The sequence below is a fragment of the Phycodurus eques genome, chromosome 12 (assembly GCF_024500275.1).
Source record: "Phycodurus eques isolate BA_2022a chromosome 12, UOR_Pequ_1.1, whole genome shotgun sequence".
Taxonomy (NCBI): Eukaryota; Metazoa; Chordata; class Actinopteri; order Syngnathiformes; family Syngnathidae; genus Phycodurus; species Phycodurus eques.
This window is the reverse complement of record NC_084536.1, coordinates 9960922-9983768: the sequence shown is the minus strand read 5'-3', so window position 1 is coordinate 9983768 and position 22847 is coordinate 9960922. Positions and strand designations below refer to the sequence as shown.

The window sequence follows — 22847 nt, the reverse complement described above, 5'->3', positions numbered from 1 at the left end:
CACCTAATTTGACATATAGCCAAGACCGGATTTACACGGTATGGTTCAAGTGACGCAATTCACATTTTTTTTCTCAAGTACCACATTCATCATGTGTCATAGCAACGTAAAAAAAAAAAATCTAATGGCTTCAGAGCAATATTAGTCCGCTTCCGAATATGTATAAAAATCTGAGATCAGATATCGAGTGTGAATCTTAGCGTAGTTTAAACGAACAGATCAGATATAATCCGTCCCAAAAAGTTTATTTCATGCTGCTGTAATATAGTGAATTTTTGGACACTTATTGGAAAGGACACCACCGGAAGTACTAAAAAGGTAAAAAGCAATGCACTGTAGCAGTGTGTGGATAAATTGATTGCTTTTGCAATGTATAAACGCGCACCATATCTTTGATCATGTTCAGTGTGACTGAACCTGTGATTGCCTTCTTTTAATATGTAAAACAATTCGAGATCATTTTTATAAATTTCAAAAATCTTTAAACATACTTAGCAGCAAGCAAACTGTTTGTTGTTCATTGTCTGACGCCGCAAACACGAACAAATTTCGAATGACTGAAGAAACAGTGCCTCTTTCGTAAGACAGCTTCTCTCTATTTGCGCAAATCGATTACCGGTAATCGCCCAACCCCACCTGTAGTGTAAATCCAACCTAATTCAAAAAAGTTAAGTTTGACTAAAATTGGACCACACACACGACTCAATTCATTATGTAAATATTTCCTGACCATCCATTATAACAATTATGTAAACATCAGAAAGAGAAATCATCAGCGTTTCATGACTCACACGCATTTATTTCATCCACCAAAGTAGCTGTGCCTACTGGGCCTCCGTTAAAGATCTATTTATGCCCACCTGAATCATCAGAGACGCCTGTGGTCTCATACCGCTTGTCTCATTAAGATTTATTTATTTCTGTACGTTTTTTTTCTTCCTCCGCTCAAGGAACAGAAGGAGCTGTCACACATCAGGTAATGCAGCCGGTGTGAACTTTCCTCACGACATCGTAAAGGGCATTTACCGCAGATCTGCACGCTCTCGTCAAGGCCGTCATCGCAGTCGTTCTCGCCGTCACACAGCCATTGTTTGGCAATGCACTTATTCTTGGAGCAGGCAAACTGGTTCCACAAGCACGACGAGTCTGCAGAGGCGAGGGAGGGAAAAATCAATGGCACATTGGGGACAAATTGGTATACCCTCTTGAAAGGCCTGAGTGTATTTACTGTATAATTTTTTTTATTCGAAACAACAAATGGCCTGGCTGCTGTTTGAATTTCCCTTGCTTTATGGCATCACATAGGCGGCACTCAGACCACACAAAAGATTAAATTAACAAAATATTCTGTTGTTACTGTTGTAACGGACACGCCAGTAAAGATGACACCCAGCACCCATAGTCTCGTGCTGTTCCGCATACCTGCCTCGGCTGGCCCACTGAGCCAGTCTGTGTCCATATATGCTACAACGCGTTAAAAAAGTAAAATACCACAACTAGCTTGACCTTCTCTCGTTGTTTTCATTTTCATTTTGACATTACAAATCACATGATACAGAGAGTCCTCAATTTCGAGGTTACAAAAAGCATGCGCGGTGGCCTAAGAATACGTCGTCATGCAACGCATTAAGGCACGCTAAGCTAATGTTGTACATATTGTTTTTCAAAAGACTGCTTTATATTTATGGCCTAGAAGTATTTCTCATACAAATATTTACTGTCATTATTACATTTCCATGTGATTAACAGAGTGTAATGAACTAGTTTGCACAGCGCCATAAAAATACGTTGTCTCGCGGCACAATAAGACACACTCAGTTACCGCCGTACTAACTGTTTTTCAATTCACTGCTTTATGTTTATGGCGTAGAAGTGTTTCTCATAAAAAAAATATTAACTGTAATTATGACATTTTGAGGTCACAAATATAGCACAAATAAAAATTTGCGCAACACCATCAGAATACATTGTCACAGAACTAAAGGCACTCAGTTACCGTTTTTTTAATTGACTGCTTTATATTTTAGTTAATTTTAGTTTATTTATACAGACTCTTATTTTGAAACTCATGCTTTCATTTTGACACAAGCACAGTAGAACCGGACGTGTTTTGAGTCGAGTGATGTGAAACACAAGAAGCTGAGAGAGAGAGAGAGAATACCGTGATTTCTCATGTATAATGCCCACCCATGTATAATACGCACCTCCAAAGTTGACCTCAAAATTCTGGAAAACCCTTCTACCTATGTATGATGCATTTTTACAATGCATGATTTTGCTTCTACCCATATGATCAAAACGTATTATCTGTATTTTGTTAGTTTTTTCAAAGAATTATTCTGAAGTTAAGCACTTTATTTGAACACGTAATACTTTTTTTTTTATTTACTTGCTATTATTTTGAAATTTTCAGCCCTACTTTAATTGAGTAAATGAGAAAGCACACAGTTGTGCTCATATGTTTGAGATACACAGTGTTTCGGACATGCACGCCCCAACTTTGAGGCGTCACAGAGACTCGTGACCACCTGTGAACCCCCACTCCTCCACGCTGCCCTGCTGTGAGACGCTGATGAGGACAATGCCTGGTGTACTTCAAGTGAACCTTAACCTAATTAGCAGCTTCCCGTCATATCTTGATTCCTGTCTTCAAAAGACCCCTTCCCGGACCAAATGGTTGAGGAAGACTATGTGGTTAACATCCACCGATGCGCGTGAGGCTCCACCCATTGGCGTTGAGAGCAACTGCAAGCGAAACGAAGGAGAACTTGTGGACGTGCCTCTGATGTTTGTGAACAGAAGATAAAATGTCCGTTTTTATACCTTGCAAACTCTATAGAAATATTACAAATGTATGCCTTGGTGTCTGTGACCTCATTATCACTTTGACAGGTCCTCTGGAAGATTTTGAAAGCTGTTCATGATTTGAAATCAAACAGTATTGAACAATAAGCAACCCATCTGCCACGACCAAAGTTTAAACAATGATTCTATGCGTGAGAATACAAAGTTGGGAGTGTTTGAGATTAATATTATTTTAAAAACATATTTACATAAATTTGCAGACAAGATTCAGGCTGGTGGGCGTGGTCTTCTCCAAGTCGGCACTCCCTCTTCCTACGCCCCGCCCCTGGGGTATTTAACTCGAAACTCACACCTTTCTCAGTTGAGTAGAGTTGAGCTGAGTTGACTTGAGGCTTCTTTTTCCTTCTGTATTGGTAGCTCGCCAGCTGGGCGGTCTCCGGCCACCCCTCCTCCTTTCTTTTGTTCCCTATTTGTTTTCGATCGGAGAAGTCGACCATGCGGCTCCGATCGCTTTCTCTAGCCACGATCGGTCGGCGGGGCATCAACGAGCAGCTGCCGGCATCCCGGACGGATTCCGCATGCCTCTGTGGGCCAGCGCTCTGCTCGCCACCAGGTCAACCGGCTGGGAAGTTATGAGTGCATCCCAAACAGGACAACAACTTTCCTTTCCTATTTCTTTTTATTTTTGTGCATCTGGTTTTTCTTCAACCGAAACTGCTTCGTTTCCGCCTGAGGTCCGGAGGAAGACCACCCCAAAGACCAGCTGATCTGCGTTCGTGAGTCGACACTGCAATCCTTACTATGATGTACAACATCAGTGCGTAATAATTGTGGGGAAATTACTAGCTTCATACAAAATCCCAACTTTGCCTTCTCTTGCTCTGACTTAACACAATAAACGCTCACACCCTCATTTATTTCAGCCCAGCGACCACACACACGATGTCCTAATTTCCATTTTTGTACACCTTATTTTCTTTCTTTCGTTTACCCCTAGTGTTATTTTCTTGTAATTGTAGTTGTGCGTTTCATTAAATATACCATAAAATTCCACTCGTGGTCGTATTTTGTGTGTGTTCTGAATTTGAGTAAACCTCTGTAACCTAGGACTCAAAACATCGTAGATTGTAGCAACCTACAGATCATGAGACTGATTTAAAAAGGTTTGTCGTCATTTCGCCTAAAGTTAAAGTTTGATGTGGTAGCCTTTTCGAGACATTAGTTTGATTTTAACAATCAAATAAAATTTACGATAAACCGGAAGTAACACAAACGTCGCTCCTGGCTTATTACTTCATCCTAAATTAATGACAATTCTTATTTCATATATAATCGTTAAACCAGGCAGAATTTGTAAGATGGGTACGAGTCTTTCAAGAAAACATGAAGGGCCAGTCATGTCATTTTATTTTAATGGGATTCAACTGAAACTGTCAAGCATTTCAGAAAAACATTATCATTAAACAAAACATAACCATAAAGAAATTAATGATGGTTGTTGTTTTCATAACCTCTTGATGGTGGCCAGACATTTATAAAATGTGAAATCTTTTTTCATTTTCTCCCATACCTATGTATAATGAGCACTATTGATTTTTTACAATTAAAAAAAAAAATGCACATTGTACATAAAAATTACGGTAAAAAGGTCAGTGCTGCGGGGCACGCCTCCAATCCATATTCAGTAAGAGAGTGAGACTTTGTGTGAAGCAATCATTTCATGTGTTGTTTGTTAAGCAATTTAATGTGAACATGCGCAGTTAAAAACGAGTTTGTGAAGTTAATTGGCAGATGGGTTTATTAACGCCTAGATAAAAATATTTGGGTTATGTCAGACAAACAAATCATGCGAGCGACTCGCTTTGGCAGAGATCCCTGACAGGGAAACGCTGAAAGTCACTTCTGCTTTAGTGAGATATAGGCTACAAACTAATTTGATGTGTGCTAATAGTTGAAGAGGGCTTGCTAATTGTTTGTGCTGACTAAAGCTAACCTCATATAGATTCATAGTTTGTGTTTTCAGCTTTTTATGGCAAGCTACTGGGTGACTACTAAATAAGCAGCTAATTTAAGTTTCTATTTTGCACTTACTGTGGCTATGTCTGTCCTTAATAGACATAGCTAATACATTTAATTTGTCTTCATTTTTCAAGGCAGAGGGATAACTGCACTTACATTCTGAAAGGTTCACACTTTAGGTTGTATAGTTTGATGAGTTAGTTGAACCGTTCAAGATTTCCCGATGGATGTGAAAATGTATGAATATCTAAAATTATTTCTCAATAAGTTGTTTTATCAAAGGTACATATAGTTTATAGATGATCCACTGTCATCTGTAAGTTGCAACTGTAAATGAAAACACTGATTTATAATACTGTTGAAATTGCACAATTTTTTGTTATGACATTTGAGATTGCTCATACGATTTTAAACAAGATAATAATCAATAAATATGAACATTTTCCCAACCGTAGTTGTAATTATGTGCACCCAAAAATGGTAAAAAAATTAATTGTCCATATTTATAGCTTATGAGGCCACGGATATACTGGTCCGGCCCACTTAAGATCAAATTGGGGTGAATGTGGCCCTCGAACTAAAATGAGTTTTGACACCCCTGCAGGGCATTCCGACACACAAATTCAGAACACAGTCGGAAATCGAGGACTCCATGCACAAGTATTATGAATGTGATTAATTAGGGTTACACTCCATTTAGGTTTTTGAGAGGCAGGCTCCAGCAATTTGATCTTCCGGATGGTTCACTACATTCTATACACATAAAAACAGTATATTTACAGTGTAACATGTCATGTGACATAAATGTGAAAAGTAAGGGTAGGTCACACTAATTAATGGTCACTTTAGCCTTTTTATGTGTTCTTTTATTGTAATTTGATAATTATATATGGTCATATAGCGTGGACAATACAACTAATCTAATGATAGCCCAAGACTATACGGCACACTTTTCAATATCAAAGCTCTAAAGAATTTATTATTGAGGGTAATTTCCTTTAATCTATTTGGTAAGAAGCACCCAGTGGTGATGGGAAACAGAGGTTAATGGAAAGGCATTGTGGTGATCATTATGTAGAAATGCGCATAAAGTCATTATCTGCACTGAGCGTGTGTCTGTAAGTCACTCTGCGTTCGCCCAGGGACTCATTTATTGGTGGCTTTCTCTTGGATGCCAGGTCTGCCAGAGTCTGACAGAGCTTTGATGAGAGAGGAGAGGGAGGATGCGCGCTGTGGGTCAGACGACGGGACAAGAAATTATGGATATGGATTCTGCTAGCGAGGGGTATAGGCACATGTGCGTGTGTGCCTATCGTGCGTTTACCTTGTTCTCAGACTTTAGCTGTGAAGATGTAAGATAATGCTTAGAAGAATGTTAAATGGCTAAATCTGGAAACCATGATTATGCAGAGTTGCTGTACGTGAAACTAAATTTGCACTTCAGACACTTCAAGTGCATTACAAATAGCAGGTCTGCCACATGTTAAATGTATCAAAGGCAAAGCTATTCTTCTACGTCTCACATGGAACAGCGCTGTATAGAGTTGAATAGCACATCCACAGCGAAGTGACAAATGATTATTTCATCGAAGAGGACGTGGAATTGAAAATTATTTGAAATGTGATGACATTTTCCTGAAACCCCTTTGCCTTTGCAGTCAGATTATCAGCGTCTGGAGCTTTTTATATGATAATTAACACAGCAAAATGGGAGTATTGTCTACTTGTCCTGAAATGCTATACAGAACAAGCTGTGGCATAATTCATATCTATTCTCATGAAGGCAAATATGAAGCATGGGCTGTCATTGTTTCTAACTGGCACAAAAGGAGGAGATGGAAATGCTCACGTGTAATAAACCATTCTAACAATAATTCACACAATATATCGGATAACTTAAAGACAATCAAATGTTAACCCTGCACTGGCGTCCGCTGCCTACCAACGGGAATGTGAAAAAAGTACTGCTTGCACAGGAAAGCAAAAGTTTTTTTGTAGTATCCTCATCAAATAGCGTAAACGCCAAGTACATGCATTTGATATTAGTCTTCTATGTTTGACCACTGATGTAAAATGTTAAATACTCATCATATATAAACAAGGCTGGACTTAGACTGCATGATTCAAGTGACACAATTTTGACTCTCAAGTGTTACATTTGGTATATACATCATGGCTGACAGTGCAGTGTCGACGCACAGATCAGAAAAAAACATCAATATGAGCTCAACATTCTATTTAAAGAATAAGAAAGAATGTCTGTAATTGTGTTGAATGTATCGATAGTTGTTTCCACTGGTACATTTAGCAGCTATAAATCAATAATATTTGGTCTAATACTGATTGAATAAGAACATGACGTCAACTTGACAACAAACTGACTCGTAGTTTGGTTGCCAGTCACGGCGTGATAATTGGAATTGTTCACAATTCCCACTGGCTATAACATGAGAATAAATAAACGGGAGAGGAAGTTGGCTGGTAAATACTCATGCTAGTAGGAGAGTCATGTATAACAACAATTAAGAAACATTGTCCACCAGGATTTGGTGCCCAGTTAACATGGTTGTATCCATATGAGGGGAAGATTTACCTGAATAAGGAAATGTTTCAACACGTCACTGGAAAGCTATCTATATCGTACAGGTATGAACAGCTATTCTTGGGTGAATTCTGATGGTGGCATGTTCATACTGTGCTACCTTTAAATTCAACTGCATTTTGTTCCGTCATGCTGGTCGATTTACATAACCCAACCAATGGCAGCAGAGACGGGGGTTGGGGGTGTTGTTGTAGGTACATATAGAAATAGATTCCCCTCCAGTGCACGTACTAGATACGGGTGTAATGTAAGTTCTCCAATTAAAATAGTAAACCTTTGGAACTTTTAGGACAATTGTAGGAGTGGTCACTTTCAAGAAACCAGTCAAAAGCAATGCAAAGAAATATATATATATATATATATATATATATATATATATATATATATATATATTTTACATCAATCTACATCAATTGTGTCTGCTGCCTCTTACATACTGTGTAGATTCAAGATGTTCAAGATCAGACAGTAACTGGTAGCATACGATCTTCAATATCACACAAGTCACATGGCAAAATGCTCATTGTTAGACTATAAAAGGATGTTCACAATGATTGGCAGAGAAAGGCTTCCTTCTGAATTCAGGATGTGAATTTGACTTTCAAAAAAGGAGCTCCAAGATCAATCTCTAATACAAGAAAACAAAAAGTTACATGAAATTGCCTTATGGCAATATAAATTATCACTGTCACTCTATCGCTCTCTCCTCATTATGCTGCATATTGTATCTAATGTTTGTTTGCAAGGCTGGATCTGGCTCAATGAACAAAACACAAAAACAAAATAAGATAAATATCCCATCTTCCAATGGTATTCTGTACGGCACACAAACAATATTATTCAGTGCAGAGTGTTGATATTTGTTAGTTTACCACACTGGAATTCATCCGCGCCATCTTCGCAGTCTTTCTGACCATCACAAAGCCAAACACTGGAGATGCAGTTCCCACTGGGACATGAAAAGTGGCCTTCCTCGCACTTCTGACCATGGGAAACTTGATGGACAAAAAGAAGAAGAAGAAAAAGGTATCCGTGTATAATCAGGTATCTTCAAATGGCAGGCCGTGGTTTGAGTCTGGACCAAGTCAAGGTCTCATGTAAACCCATGGTAAATTGCTGTTAAATTAAGTATGTGCATTGTCACGCCACAGTTGTTCCTCACTGTCACTGACCGTGAATGCAGCTATATTCACAACTACAGTAGCCCTTGTTGTGAAAACGTAACCGTAATGATTTAATCAAACGGTTTATTTTCCTCTTTACCGAAAGTTACGAAAGTTGATCAAGAAAACATTCATTCATGTTTTTAAAAATTAATGGATGGACCAGTACTTTTCTTCATTAAGACCGAGACTGCTTTTCCAAAAGAAACACGGATCCTTCAACCAAACAAATCCACCGAACACGGACGTCAGAACATGCAAAATAAATGAACTGGGAGCCCAGTTCATCAGAGCTACACAACTGATCACTCACTCATTCATAGACGTTTCCGTCGTAAAGGAACGTCTCAATGCAGCTGTAAAAAAAAAAAAACCATCCTATTTGCAAAAGCACAAATAAATGTGAAAAGGAAAAGTGCCATTTTGATTTTGTTTGACAGGTCGGGTCCCCAAAATCAAAACATTTTGAGGTTCAGACCTTTGCTCTGAGAAAACTATTTCCAGCCGGACACCTCTGAATTGTAACTGACAATCCCTGGTGTATATTGATCTCATTATCATGATTTACAAATTTAACACTAGATCTGCAGTGTCATCTTGTGATCACATCTGAAAATTCAGTTTTTGAAAGTTAAAACGCAGTGATGTCAATGTAAAGTGGGATTTTGTTCTCAGTTACTCACGCTGGCAGTTGGCCTCATCACCGTAATCTCCACAATCATTGGCACCATCACAGATCCACAAGGGGTGGATGCACAGTGAAGTTGAATTGCACCTGATGAAATCTTTCCCTTTCACCCCCAGCTTGTAAAAGTGAGAGCAGTCGGTGTGGTCTGAATACAAAAGACAAGACCACAATAACTGTCTGTCACCGTGGTAGTAAAAGGAAGAGGTAAGCTTTGGTGTTGGGGGCATTATTCACTGTGATCCATGTGACAAGCACATATTCAAGAGGTTGGATCCAACTGAGAGAACAGCTCTACTGCTAGAGGTAAAGCTTTGACATGTTTCCTTTTAAACTGCCATAAAAAAGCACGGCCGTAAGGACTCACTGCAGTTTTTTTCATCTGAGGCATCAGCGCAGTCAATGACCTGGTTACACCAGGATGTGCCGGGTACACAGCTCCCATCCTTGCAGGGTAATTCTGATGAGCCACATGTGACATCTGGGAGCAGAGAATTACCATTTCACAAGGATAACAGAGTTGGCATGACAAGTATGGCACACAACAATACTTGGATTTAAAAAAATAAAATAAAAAAACGGGACAAGCTGCTACTTCAAAATCTCTGTGTTGGATGTGATGTGTGTGCAGCTACGTGGCTGTGCTGACATTAGGATGAAATGTTATGACCCTCTGTTGTAAGATGACTAATAGGCGATGTGCAAATGCAAAAAGGGATATTTCCTAATTTATATAAGTCTTGTAATGTCACCTATTTATGTTTGCTTTTCCAAATCCTTGATATTTTGATATTTAATATCAAGATTCACAACATGTTATTTATTCTAAGGGGTCACCTGGAAATGTCAGCTGTTTTTCAATGGCGATAAGCAACTAACTAACCAACTAAGTAAGTAGGTAAGTAAGTAAGTAAGTAACTAACTAACTAACAAGCTAGTTAGCAAACTAACTAACATACCTGTTGTGAAAAGAAATAAAGCAGAACAGTGACTTTGACAGAATAGTTTTTTGCTTTTATCAAACAACAAAACTGACTGAGAAAGGGTTTTTCATGGCAAAATCATTACATTTACATTGACATTTTATTTACAGATATCCAACTATGAAACTTGGCATGACTGACGCTGACTCACCGTACGCTCAAGTTGAACGTCAGTAGCTTTTATCATTCTGTACATGAACCACGTCATTTTTTTCTCATCATCATAACATACGTTTTACTACCTTCCACGACACATACTGTTTATACCATGCATATAAGTTCTCTGTTTGAGTGTGAGGAGCTCAAACTTGTCCTACTTACAAAATGTTGACATTTCTCTCCCGCATAATCTACGTGACAAGCCAAGATACACTGCCAAATATTTATCTTCTACTCAAAAGCTTTGCTAGTCACAAATCCAAAGCGGTGCAAGACCGCCTCTACAGGGATCTGTTAGTTGAATTTCATAGACAAGCTGGGCAAGACCATATTCCACACCTACCTGTTGAAAAACGCACTTGACGAATAGATTTGTCGGTAGCAGTAATTCCAGTTGGTGAATTTAAACATACACTGCTATGAATGAGTTAAAAGCATGTAACAAATAAATTGTGGCGATATTGAGGGGTTTGAAACAGATTAATGGCATTTCCATTTATTTCAAAGGGGAGAGTTGATTTGAGATATGAGTGATTTGACTTACAAATATGGTCACGGGACAAACTAAACTCGCAAGTCAAGGTCTCACTATACTCATTATACAATCCCAATTCCAATGAAGTTGGGACTTTGTGTTAAACATAAATAAAAATTGAATACAATGATTTGCAAATCTTGTTCAACCTATATTTTTAATTGAATACACTACAAAGACAAGATATTTAATGTTCAAACTGATCAACTTTATTGTTTTTAGCAAATAATCATTAGCTTAGAATTTTATGGCTGCAAAATGTTCCAAAAAAACTGGGACAGGTGGCAAAAAAGACTGAGAAAGTTGAGGAATGCTCATCAAACACATGTTTCGAACATCTCACAGGTGAACAGGCTAATTGGGAACAGGTGGGTGCCATGATTGGGTATATAAGGAGCTTCCCTGAATTGCTCAGTCATTCACAAGCAAAGATGGGGCGAGGTTCACCTCTTTGTGAACAAGTGCATGAGAAAATAGTCGAACAGTTTAAGGACAATGTTCCTCAATGTACAATTGCAAGGAATTTAGGGATTTCATCATCTACGGTCCATAATATCATCAAAAGGTTCAGAGAATCTGGAGAAATCACTGCATGTAAGCGGCAAGGCCGAAAACCAACATTGAATGCCCGTGACCTTCGATCCCTCAGGCGGCACTGCATCAAAAACCGACATCAATGTTAAAGGATATCACCACATGAGGCTCAGGAACACTTCTGAAAACCAATGTCAGTAAATACACTTCGGCGCTTCATCCATAACTGCAACTTGAAACTCTACTATGCAAAGCAAAAAAACATTTATCAACAACACCCAGAAATGCCTCCGGCTTCTCTGGGCCCAAGCTCATCTAAGATGGACTGATGCAAAGTGGAAAAGTGATCTGTGGTCCGACGAGTCCACATTTCAAATTGTTCTTGGAAATTGTGGACGTCGTGTCCTCCGGGCCAAAGAGGAAAAGAACCATCCGGACTGTTATGGACGCAAAGTTCAAAACCCAGCATCTGTGATGGTATGGGGCCGTGTTAGTGCCAACGGCATGGGTAACTGAAACATCTGTGAAGGCGCCATTAATGCTGAAAGGTACATACAGGTTTTAGAGAAACATATGCTGCCATCCAAGCAACGTCTTTTTCATGGACGCCTGTGCTTATTTCAACAAGATAATGCCAAACCACATTCTGCACGTGTTACAACAGCGTGGCTTCGTAGTAAAATAGTGCGGGTACTAGACTGGCCTGTCTGCAGTCCAGACCTGTCTCCCATTGAAAATGTGTGGCGCATTATGAAGCGTAAAATACGTCAACGAAGACTCCGGATTGTTGAAAAGCTGAAGCTGTACATCAAGCAAGAATGGGAACGAATTCCACCTCCAAAGCTTCAACAATTAGTGTTCCCAAACGTTTATTGAATGTTGTTAAAAGAAAAGGTGATGTAACACAGTGGTAAACATGACCCTGTTGCAGCCATAAAATTCTAAATTAATGATTATTTGCTAAAAACAATGAAGTTTATCAGTTTGAACATTAAATATCTTGTCTTTGTAGTGTATTCAATTAAATATAGGTTGAACATGATTTGCAAATCATTGTATTCTGTTTTTATTTATTTTTAACACAATTTCATTGGAATTGGGGTTGGAATTCCTCAAGGGGAAATTTGTGTAAATAATCCCTTTTTATTCCTTTTGGGAATTTTACAGAGGGAAGACCACTCTCTACTTGTTGGGACTCTTTCACACTGCTAAAATCACCAAAACAATGCCAGCCTGCCGGGTGAAGGACCAAAAAGGATTGTGCAGACTTTCAAAAGCAGCTTTTTCGGGTGTCCGTTGGGGGTGGGACTCATCTTTTGTGCAGCCTCTGTAATCTCGGGACTCATTAGAAAGAGAGAGGCTTAGCGCAGCATGTGGTTTTGTGTTTTGTATGAATATAAGCATAAACGTGGCCGGATCCTGCCCTCAGAGACGTCTGAGGACGGTTTGAACACAAGAGCAAATGGCCTTGACTTACTGGCACAGAAAGCTTCATCAGAGTTATCCCCACAGTCATCTATCCCATCACAGAAGTGACTGTTGGCCACACAGCGTTGGTTGTAGCAGGACTTGAAACCCTTACGGCAGTTCCTGTTGTCTGGACGCATTACAATGCATACGTAAATGGTTAGAATTCATTGCTATGACCATAGCAACCGGCAATTTGCATTAACTCACAGGTGTCAAACTCAAGGCCAGGGGGCCAGATCCAGCTCACCAAATCTATTTTATGTGGCCCGCGAAAGCAAATCATGTGCAGCAACTTCCACTGTAACAACATTTCAAATTCTCATATCCATCCATGCATTTTCAACACCGCTTATCCTGGTTAGGGTCACGGGGCGCTGGAGCCTATCCCAGCTGACTTTGGGCGGAAAGCAGACTACACCTTGAACTGGTCGCCAGTCAGTCGCACAAATTGTCAAATAATGTTACAATATTATAAAAATGTTTTGTAACCACTCCCTTTTGTTAGAGAAAGTAAAGAACATTTTATCCTTGATTTCCGATGTAAAATTGGTTATCCATCAATTTGTTCTTTATATGCAAAAATATGAAGTGATTAACCATTTATATGGTTTCAGACTCATAATGGCCCTTTGAGGGAAACCGTAACTGCAATGTGACCAAAAATTAGTTTGACACCCCTGTGAATCTGAGAACTGTAGCCATGTTACTGTAGTGTTTCTTACCACAGTACTGCATCTTTTCATCAGATTTATCTTTGCAGTGTGCGATTCCATCACAGGTAAGCTCGTAGCTAATGCACTCTCCATTCCCACACTCAAACTCGCTGTGGATGTTGCAAGATGATTTCTTTGCTGCAGTAAGAGAAAGACAGACCCAAAATTTCACCTCAATAATGGAGGGGAAATCTGTTGTAGTATGATGAATTGTGTAACAAACATTCTCGCTACATAAGATAAAACAGCAAAAAGATTTTGGTTTTTATTATTGTTTTATTATTATTTATTTGACAGAAAGAATTTTAAACCATTTCTTATAGAGTAACCCAGGGGTGGTCACAATGTGAAACATAAGCTATATGACCTGTGTTTGTATCCTTATGTAATCCTTGCTAGACACGTGACAGTTGAGAGACTCACAAAAGGTAACATCAGCAAAATAACAAGTATATATTGAGAATGCTTTGGAACAAACATACTGTGCCACTTAAGATAAACACAAACAATTAACCCATGCAGTGGGAGTATTTATTGCTAAATATATGGAGCCCTTTTCTGTGCTTGAAGTTGTGTGGTTTGGTCACTTAATGCACATTTCAGCGATGTAACTCCAAACCTAAATTTAACAGTTGAATTTAGCATGGGTTGGTCATGCCTGCAGAGTAGAATGCAGGCGGGACCACTTGAAGCCACTTTAACGTTATGCGCAGTTTGAAGATTTTATTTTGCATACCACTTGAGGGAGTTGAAGGCCGCAGCTATTTTTTTTGGGCCACGGTACAATACAGATTCGCTACGTGTTTTGTGTATGAAGACAACAACTTTTTTTTTTTAATCTCGCTAAAAATTCTCTTTATTTTTTTGTGAGCAATAACTGCTGTTTATGGTGTACTGAATATTATGTTATTTCAAGTGAACTTTTATTTAAACAGCTCTTTCGAATGGTAAATTGCCTCTTCTTCCTTGACTAATTGTATACACATGCTAATACAGTAATATAAATATGTATATCAATTTAAAACACAAATGTGAACAAAAAACACTGCTTATCCATACATTACCTGTACTGTCCCAACCATAGTATGTAAAATATATAAAATACTAATACGAAAATAATAGTTCATTTTCATTTTTCATTGTACAGTGCTCCCTCGTTTTTCACGGTTAATGGGGACCGCGAAAGGTGAAAAACCACGAAGTAGGACTTGCCCTCCTAGGAATTTTCGTGGATGTGTATGTGGGTACCAGAATGTTTAAAATATGTAAACAGTATTTATACTTTACATATTTGAGACAAAGATTACAACAGTACACGTATTTACTTAAATCTTTAATTATAAAACCTTATAAAATAATTAACATTTATTATACAGTAATTACATTCATCAGCACCTTCTTCAGCCTCTTCATTGTCATCATCGGGCCAGATTTGGCCATAGAGTGCTTTGGCCTTTGTCCTGATAATATTAGTGTCCAAACTCACTGTCTTTTCCGTGCAATCAGCAATCCACAATGCCAATGCAGCTTCCATTTTCACAATTCTCTTATTACGCGGAGTTACCACACGTTTCGCTTCCTTATTGAAGCAGTTTCGCTTAAACAAAAAAGTTATTGCGAACACAACAGCGTGGACGAGACTGGCGAGACACAATAAGGAAAGCTGCTGGGTGAGGCTGCGATGATGCGCAGCCAATCAGCTCATGGGATAAATCCACTCGTGCTCTCATTGGTCCATGTCGCGCCGGGAACCAATCACGTGCCTTGCATGAATGCCAGTACAGTACAGGCATGTACAAAGCCTCTGAGTCAACTCATCTCTTTGTTTGGCATGCAGGGAAACCTTCTCTCGCGCGCATCAACATGAAACAGCGTGTCTTTCCGCAATATGGCTGCCGATATGGCTGTATCTTTTTAATGAATATTTTGGAAAAACCCGCGAAGCACTGAAGCCGCAAAACGTGAAGCGCGACGTGGCGAGGGAACACTGTATTATTAGTAAGTATAACTAATTAAATAACTTATTTGAGGAAAAGAACGAGTAATGGGCAAATTATTACAGGACGGATCATTTAAACCCTCGGTGGGCCAGATTACAGAACAGAATGCGTCATATGAGGCTCGCGGGCCATACTTTACCAACCCTCTGGACTGTAAACACCAAGGTTAAGCTCTGTATAAACACCTCATGTTCAAGTAACTAATCCATGCCAAGTACCATTGAAATCAATATCTGCTAGTGCAAATACGGGTTAGCAATTGTAGCCTCTGCATAATTGAATCTGACTTACACACACATCTGTTGTCATCTAGGAGGACGCGTTCTCCACGGCAGGTGCAATTGACCCTCCCTTGGGCGGTCAGGAGACAGAGGTCACCGCAGCCTCCGTTCATATGTTGACACGGTGATAGCTCACCTTCAAAAATAATTAAAGCAGTGTTAAGGATGCAGAGGCAGGAAAGGCTTCCTCATTTCGATGTCATCAGTTACTCGGCTTATTGAAAGACACACCTCGTGGCTTTCTTTTTCAATCACTGTACCATTACTGGATGGGATTCCAAATATAATAAATGATCATTCTTCCTTTCTTGGCAAATGTGCCTGATCCTTCTTCAGTCTAATAACGAAACTACCCAACCTGATTCTTTATGGGTAATGGAGATGACTGCTGGGAGGGATTTTGCTATCCAATTCATGTGCAGCTGCTGAGCCAAAACTCAAATACATTATGATGTTTTTCCAAATCCAGAATTTGGGTTATCACACATGAATAACTCTCAATTGCATGTTTAATATTGTCAACTATAATCCACATAAAACATAAAAATGCATGTAAAATGTTAATGTGATAGTGTTCAGTACACTGGTCAATAAAACAAGATGTTAACGTCACAGTACTTTATCTTAACTGCAATATTTTTACCATACAATATTATTGATGGATGCATATGAATATACACACAAACTTTCAGGCATTTAACATTGTGTTTCCCAACCCTTATTGCGCCAAGGGAAATATTTTACATGAAAAAAAATCACATCACCAAATAAAATGTCACACTCAAAAAGTAGACAGTATATTGTATGGTAAGGAGATTGAACATTTAAAAAGTCAGTGTGACTATCTGTAATTAACATTGTATGTACAGTATTGCAATAATAATAATTTAAAAAAAATCCTCAAACAGGTGAATGCACGGATGCCAAACCGCGAATATGTGGGGTTCCACTGTACTATACATCGTTAATTTTACACACATATTGAACCTCGGGGTGTGTAAGTACTCACAGTTGTTTGTATCCCTGGCAACAGCAATAATTCCCATGGGCTGATGGGGTATGTCTGCTCGAAGCACCTTGACATCACCGCCCGTATATTTGTTGGACCGCAGCACTGACCTGCGAGCCCAGTCTGACCAGTAGATGAAATCTGCATAGATGGCCAGTCCATAGAGGTTTCCTTGACCTGACTTCACAATGACCTGGAGGTGGATGACAATAATGTTATATAACAATGGCATTTCATAACTGAAATAAAAATGGACAACAAGATTATTCTATAGGCATGTGTGCATAAAAGGCCCACAACACAAAAATGAATACACACATATTCTGTGACCAGTATTTGCTCTTTCATCAGCAAACAATGCATCGACATCTGTTCATGATCTGGCCAGAGGAACCGTCCCCAATATTCAGAGTGCATGCCAAGGAATTAATGTGGATGATAATGTTTCCTTGCATTAATCAACGCATCACCCCACACAATTGCTGAACCCAGATGTTGCAGGGGGGTAAACTGCACTGTCATTGGCAGGGAGGAAGGAATCCATCAGCTTCCTCCTTGTGGGACTCTTCACGCTTGTGTAGGAGGATCACAGCCTCCAGCAGCTCTGTAGTCTCTTCCATTAGTGCAACAGGCTTGTAAGCAGCGTCACATTAGCCCTGTGCCATACTGGGTATGATTAGGACAGGTGTTGATTAAAGAAGCCCAGCACGCAGATGCACCAACTGGCCATGGGACGAGCGTGAGACAGTGACAGAGAGAGGGAGCGAGATGGAACGATCGCACGCCAGATGGGGTAACATCCGGCAAGGAAATTATTTGGGATTTGGGAAGCATTTACAACCACCTGCATATGCCTTGTGTGGTTTACGCAAATGGGATAATATTTAACATACCGGTACTTTGCCTTTTGTATTATATGTAACATTGAGTATTTGTTTTTCATATTTGCCTCCACCAAAGCTAAGTATGCAGTGGTGCTTTGAGATGCAGTAGGAGTGACTCGCTGAGTTCTTCGAGCTGTCGTCTGATTTTTTTTTGCTTTGACTTGAGAGCAAAGATTTGAGACACGAGCGCTGCATGGTGGCAGTGAACTCAGTTCAGCTTACTTCACAACAAGCAGCAGTTTGACAGATAATTAATAATTCTTCAAAAAAAAAGAGGCTTCAAGTTGTTTAATGCCACTCGCCGCTGAAGTTGGCCATTGAACTAAACAGAAAACTAACAGAATTACCCATTGTGTATTTTAACAACAACATAGTGTTACCTTCTTGAAGTCCGTTTAGCCTAATGCTAACAAACAATGCAACACAGCATAAATGGGGTAACAAGTATCATTTGTGTCACGGTGTTCTGACCCTACTGCGCATGACAAGAGAAACACAAGTAGAAAGATGCCATATTTTTTTCATCCTCTGCGAAGACCAACCAATATTACTGCATTATTTGTCATTGCTGTATATATTTATAAAGTATACGATTATAGAGTGCTATTTTTCTGATTAAAAACATATTACAAACATTTATATTGTATTTTTTTGGGAGGCTGGAACAGAGTTAGGGCATTTCCATTAATTTCAATGAGAAAAGATCATTTGAGATATGAGTGTTATGAGTTGCAAGAGCAAATGAAACTCATATCTCAAGGCACCACTGTATTTTTGGATCCTATATTGGAAATGCAAAACAATGTATCCCAAACTACTAAATTGATGAAAATGGGGCTTAAATTCAGCACAAATAGAACAATGTAGCATGAATGATGAATTCAAGAATGAATCAAAAATAAAAAGGACTAACTAAAAGAGTTTTTGCTTGTTTGCTTTCACATTACAATGTAGCAGCAGAGCAGTCGTGAAGAAAAGTAGTTAGCCTTCTCAAGACTGCTCGGTTATCCACCTTAATGTGAAATAATGCGTTTTTTTATACAGGAGTAGCAACAAAAAATGCCAGCTCTGTAGATACAGTGTGGGACATATGTTAAGGGTTCTACTGCTGTAGTTTGGTTTGGTCGAAGTTGAGCATCAGCCACTTTGGGTATAATTTACACATTTTAATTGGAATGCACACTGGGTAATCTCGTAGCAAAGCCTTCATTAGGGGAATTAGACTGCAGGAGGGGCAGGTACAGACCGGAAGGTGAAGGCTTTTCAGCTGACCCGGCTCAGTCAACATATGGATTGCTAATTGAGTTGGGCCAAGGCGCTGGGCTACATGTTTGATCCCCCCCCCCCCCCCCCCCCAAAAAAAAGGTACATTGTGTAGTCAGATCCTTTACACTGCCTATATAGATGATGTAAATCCATCCTAAATGCCATATACAGTGGTGCCAGTTTAAATTGCTCCGTGACCACGCTCGTAACTCAAAACATAAATATCGCAAATAATCTTCAACCCACTGTTCCAGACCATTTTGGAATCTGCTTTTTAAGAATGGAAAATAGCATTCTATAATATTGTACTTAATAAAAACAGTAATAATATAATTCAATCGAACACAAATAATTCAACAGTTTGTGCATCATGATTCCATGCTTCAATCCAATTCATTGTGCTGCTCCTTCTGGTGTGCCTGCCTTGGCTACCAGAGGGAGTATAATACAGTCATGCAGACACAAATGAACAAAAATGGTTTCACAACTACTGTGATTCAGTATGTTGCTGTTACAATATTCATTTTCAGAATTAGAATCAGAATCATCTTTATTTGACAAGTATGTCAAAAACACACAAGGAATTTGTCTCCGGTCATGCGAACCGCTCTTGTACGACAACAGACAGCCATTTGACAGAAAATACTTTTGTGACATAAAAACACAGTATGGAGAGTCACTGAGCAATGAAAGGTTACCAGTAATGTGTTAATGCTGACACTTTTTTTTTTTGGGGGACAATTGTGCAAATGTCCTCAAGCAATTTAAAAGAGTTTGAAATGACTAATAGAGGAATAGTCTGGTGCAGTTATCATTGTGCAAATGGCACAGAGACTTCAAGAAATGTAAGCAGTTTTAAGTGACGGGTAGTGCGATAATCTGGAACACTGACATTTGTGCAAATGGTGCAGATACTTCTCAATTACATGAGTGGCCAGTATTGGTCAACAACAGATATGCATATAGTGAAGAGTGGCGAGATTACTACAGTGAGTGCACAAATAATGTGTAATTAGCCGACAGAGATGTGGCATTCGTGTTAGCTTGAAGAGGAATGTAGGCACCGGTGAAGATGCAAGAGGTGAACTCATGCGGTGAATCCGGGCTGCAGTGTGTGCTGAGCTCTGTGACGTTGGTACACCATTTTTCATTGATACAGAAGCATATCCCGCTGCTTTTTGTTTTCCCCGATAACTCCGTGAAGTGGTCTTCCTGGTGTAGTTGGAAGCCCAGAAGCATTACGGCGCCATCGGGGGATGCGTTCACAAAGCCATGTCTCCGTGAAACACAGGGCGGCGGAATGCCCGAAGTCCTTACTGGTCTATTTTGTTGGGTAGGGAGGGTGGATTTGCAAGATGAATCGACAGGAGCAGCATTCAGAATCCTCTCTTACAGCATTCAGAACCCTCTCTTATGGAGTTGCACACCGGCTCGCTTCCCTCTGTGGTGTCGCCTTCGCCTCCATGCTCCGTAGACCACGGCCGCTGCTCCGGTGAGTAACTCAGAGAAAAGACTGAGTTGATTTGTGAAAGTTGGTGAAAGAAAGTCAGGGGTAGACCCCCTAATGTTTAGCAAATCTTCCCTTGTGTAAGTGATTCACGTAATGTCTCCAAAGATGAACGAAAAACACACAAAAAAAACAGAGACAGTACTAGAGAGCACATAACCGAGGGGACCACATGGCTCGGTGCCATCTTGTCAAGGTTATCACAAAAAAAAAAGAAAAATATATGCCTGTGAGTATTGTTATGGTTTCTGTCTACATGTGTTGCTCGACCATTTGTGTTCAAATATCAGTTGCACAAAGGGTTATAAGTACGTGACTATCGATGCTTAAGTGTTAGCCCATCAATGGCGTTTTTAATTATGAGCTAGGATTAAGATAGCGGAGGCATTCTTAAGGGAAAGTTGTTGGGTTGTTTTAAATATACAAGTAATTCTCTTAGTTTGTTTAGATTGACAAACTTCAACTAGAAGTGGAATTTCACACCTTGAAACCTCTTTTTTGAAGATTTGTTCTCCCAAACTGCTGAAGTGAGGTGAGTTTAGTGGCACCATACAGCACTCGTATATTGAGTTTGCACTTGCAAATCAAAGCAAAAAAGTCAACCAACTTATGACTTGTCTCTCGAAACACTCGTAAATTGGGTCACTTGTATCTCAAGGCACCACTGCACTGTACTGTACATGTATCATACCCCATGGATAGAATCGGAGGCCTCTCTTATTGAGGGATTAATGCATCATTTTACATCACCTGTAGTACTGTAGCTACAAAGGCCAGCGTGCTATAACTTCCAATGTTAGATAAAATAAAACAGAAATAAAAAATGAGTATCTGCCACATGATGCATGGCACTTGCAGGGTAGCCAGATTTGCCATTTTCCCACAAATCCATCTTGCCAAGATTGAAGCAGAAATGATTGTGAACTATGGTCATGCGGTAGATGTGTCGAGAGATAAATAAAACTGCAAGCGTGTAAACAATGGCAGCCTCTACAGAGATTAGCATGGAGGTTTCCACAGAAGCAGATTTATCATACCAAAGAACAAAACAAAGAGCTAAGGCTTTGTCTTGGACTGGCTTCATCAACTACAGTATATGCTGGTACATTGAAATATAACTAAATATTTAACAAATTCCTTATTGAATCCTTCCTCAAACCCCCAATCTAGCTAGATTTAGTGTGGTCCTTGTGTTTAAGGGTCAAATATCACTATAAAGTGCCTTTGGTGTCCTCATCAGAATCAGTCAATCATCATGAAAAGGTAATAATGAAACTCTGAGGTCTTATTATTAGTGGCGAAATATTTGAACACATACCAACATTATCATTTTTTTGTACCATTTTTTTCCATTGTATGTACGTGGTTTTGTCATGTCGCATACACATGAGGTAACTGCTAACTAACTATAGTGTGTATTACTTTAAAGTTCCGTGACATTACAAACATTTTATTTTGTCTTAAAGGAGGATGAAACCGAGACTCGTTGCAGAATATACACTTCCACTTGTTTCATAATCTTCATCATATTACAGTATTTGTGTAGTTGGGTGTTGTCAAGCGCAACATGTACACTCTGTCATGGTGAAATATCAGTTGATATAAAAACCTTCAGCAATTCTAAATATATTTGTTGAAACGCACACAATCAGCTTTCTAACTCAATCATGTTGCTACGTGAAGGTCCACTATTCATGAAAAATTAACAACAATAGCCAAAAATGTCCAGCCTGTCATTGTCTACGCTGTCGGCAAGCTCACATATTTTACTATTTACATTTACATTGTCTGTACAGTTGATGTATTAGACGTGTGGAAGCTTGACCAATATGCATTTTTGACAGAATGACATCAAGCTAATACAATGAATATGAAGTTCAATGGAACTTTTTGTTTTCGGGAGGGGGGGTGGAGTCTGGAAGGCCTTATAGCGATATTGACTCTTACCTAAACCACATACAGAACAAAATCTGCAGTAAATGTTACAAGACTACTCAAACAAACAAACAAAAAATATGGACATACAAAGTTCCAAAACACAATTTCAGAACAAAAACATATGACCAATTAAGTTTTTCAAACAGAACAAAAACCTTCAATACTACGATAGTTTTGGTTAACTACAGTCCCACAGATTTTATTATTTACAAACACATGCAATAAAGCATGAACATTTTTGTGGATAAGGGTTAATTAGGATACTGTCATATCCAAGACACCAAGACAGAATAT

The 22847-nt window shown here is 39.2% G+C and overlaps 1 protein-coding gene across 8 annotated transcripts in view; it reads right to left on the bottom strand.

The window, feature by feature from the left end:
- The window catches only part of lrp1bb (low density lipoprotein receptor-related protein 1Bb), a 341490-nt gene that overhangs the window by 72392 nt on the left and 246251 nt on the right, over positions 1-22847 (bottom strand). For all 8 annotated transcript variants that reach the window (XM_061691330.1, XM_061691337.1, XM_061691332.1 and 5 more), the window contains 8 exons: positions 16959-17151; positions 15960-16085; positions 13678-13806; positions 12963-13082; positions 9642-9755; positions 9273-9422; positions 8299-8421; positions 1027-1146 (listed from right to left, as the gene is read on the bottom strand). In XM_061691330.1, coding sequence (XP_061547314.1) covers positions 1027-1146; positions 8299-8421; positions 9273-9422; positions 9642-9755; positions 12963-13082; positions 13678-13806; positions 15960-16085; positions 16959-17151 — 1075 coding nt within the window. The remainder of the gene's footprint in view (positions 1-1026; positions 1147-8298; positions 8422-9272; positions 9423-9641; positions 9756-12962; positions 13083-13677; positions 13807-15959; positions 16086-16958; positions 17152-22847) is intronic.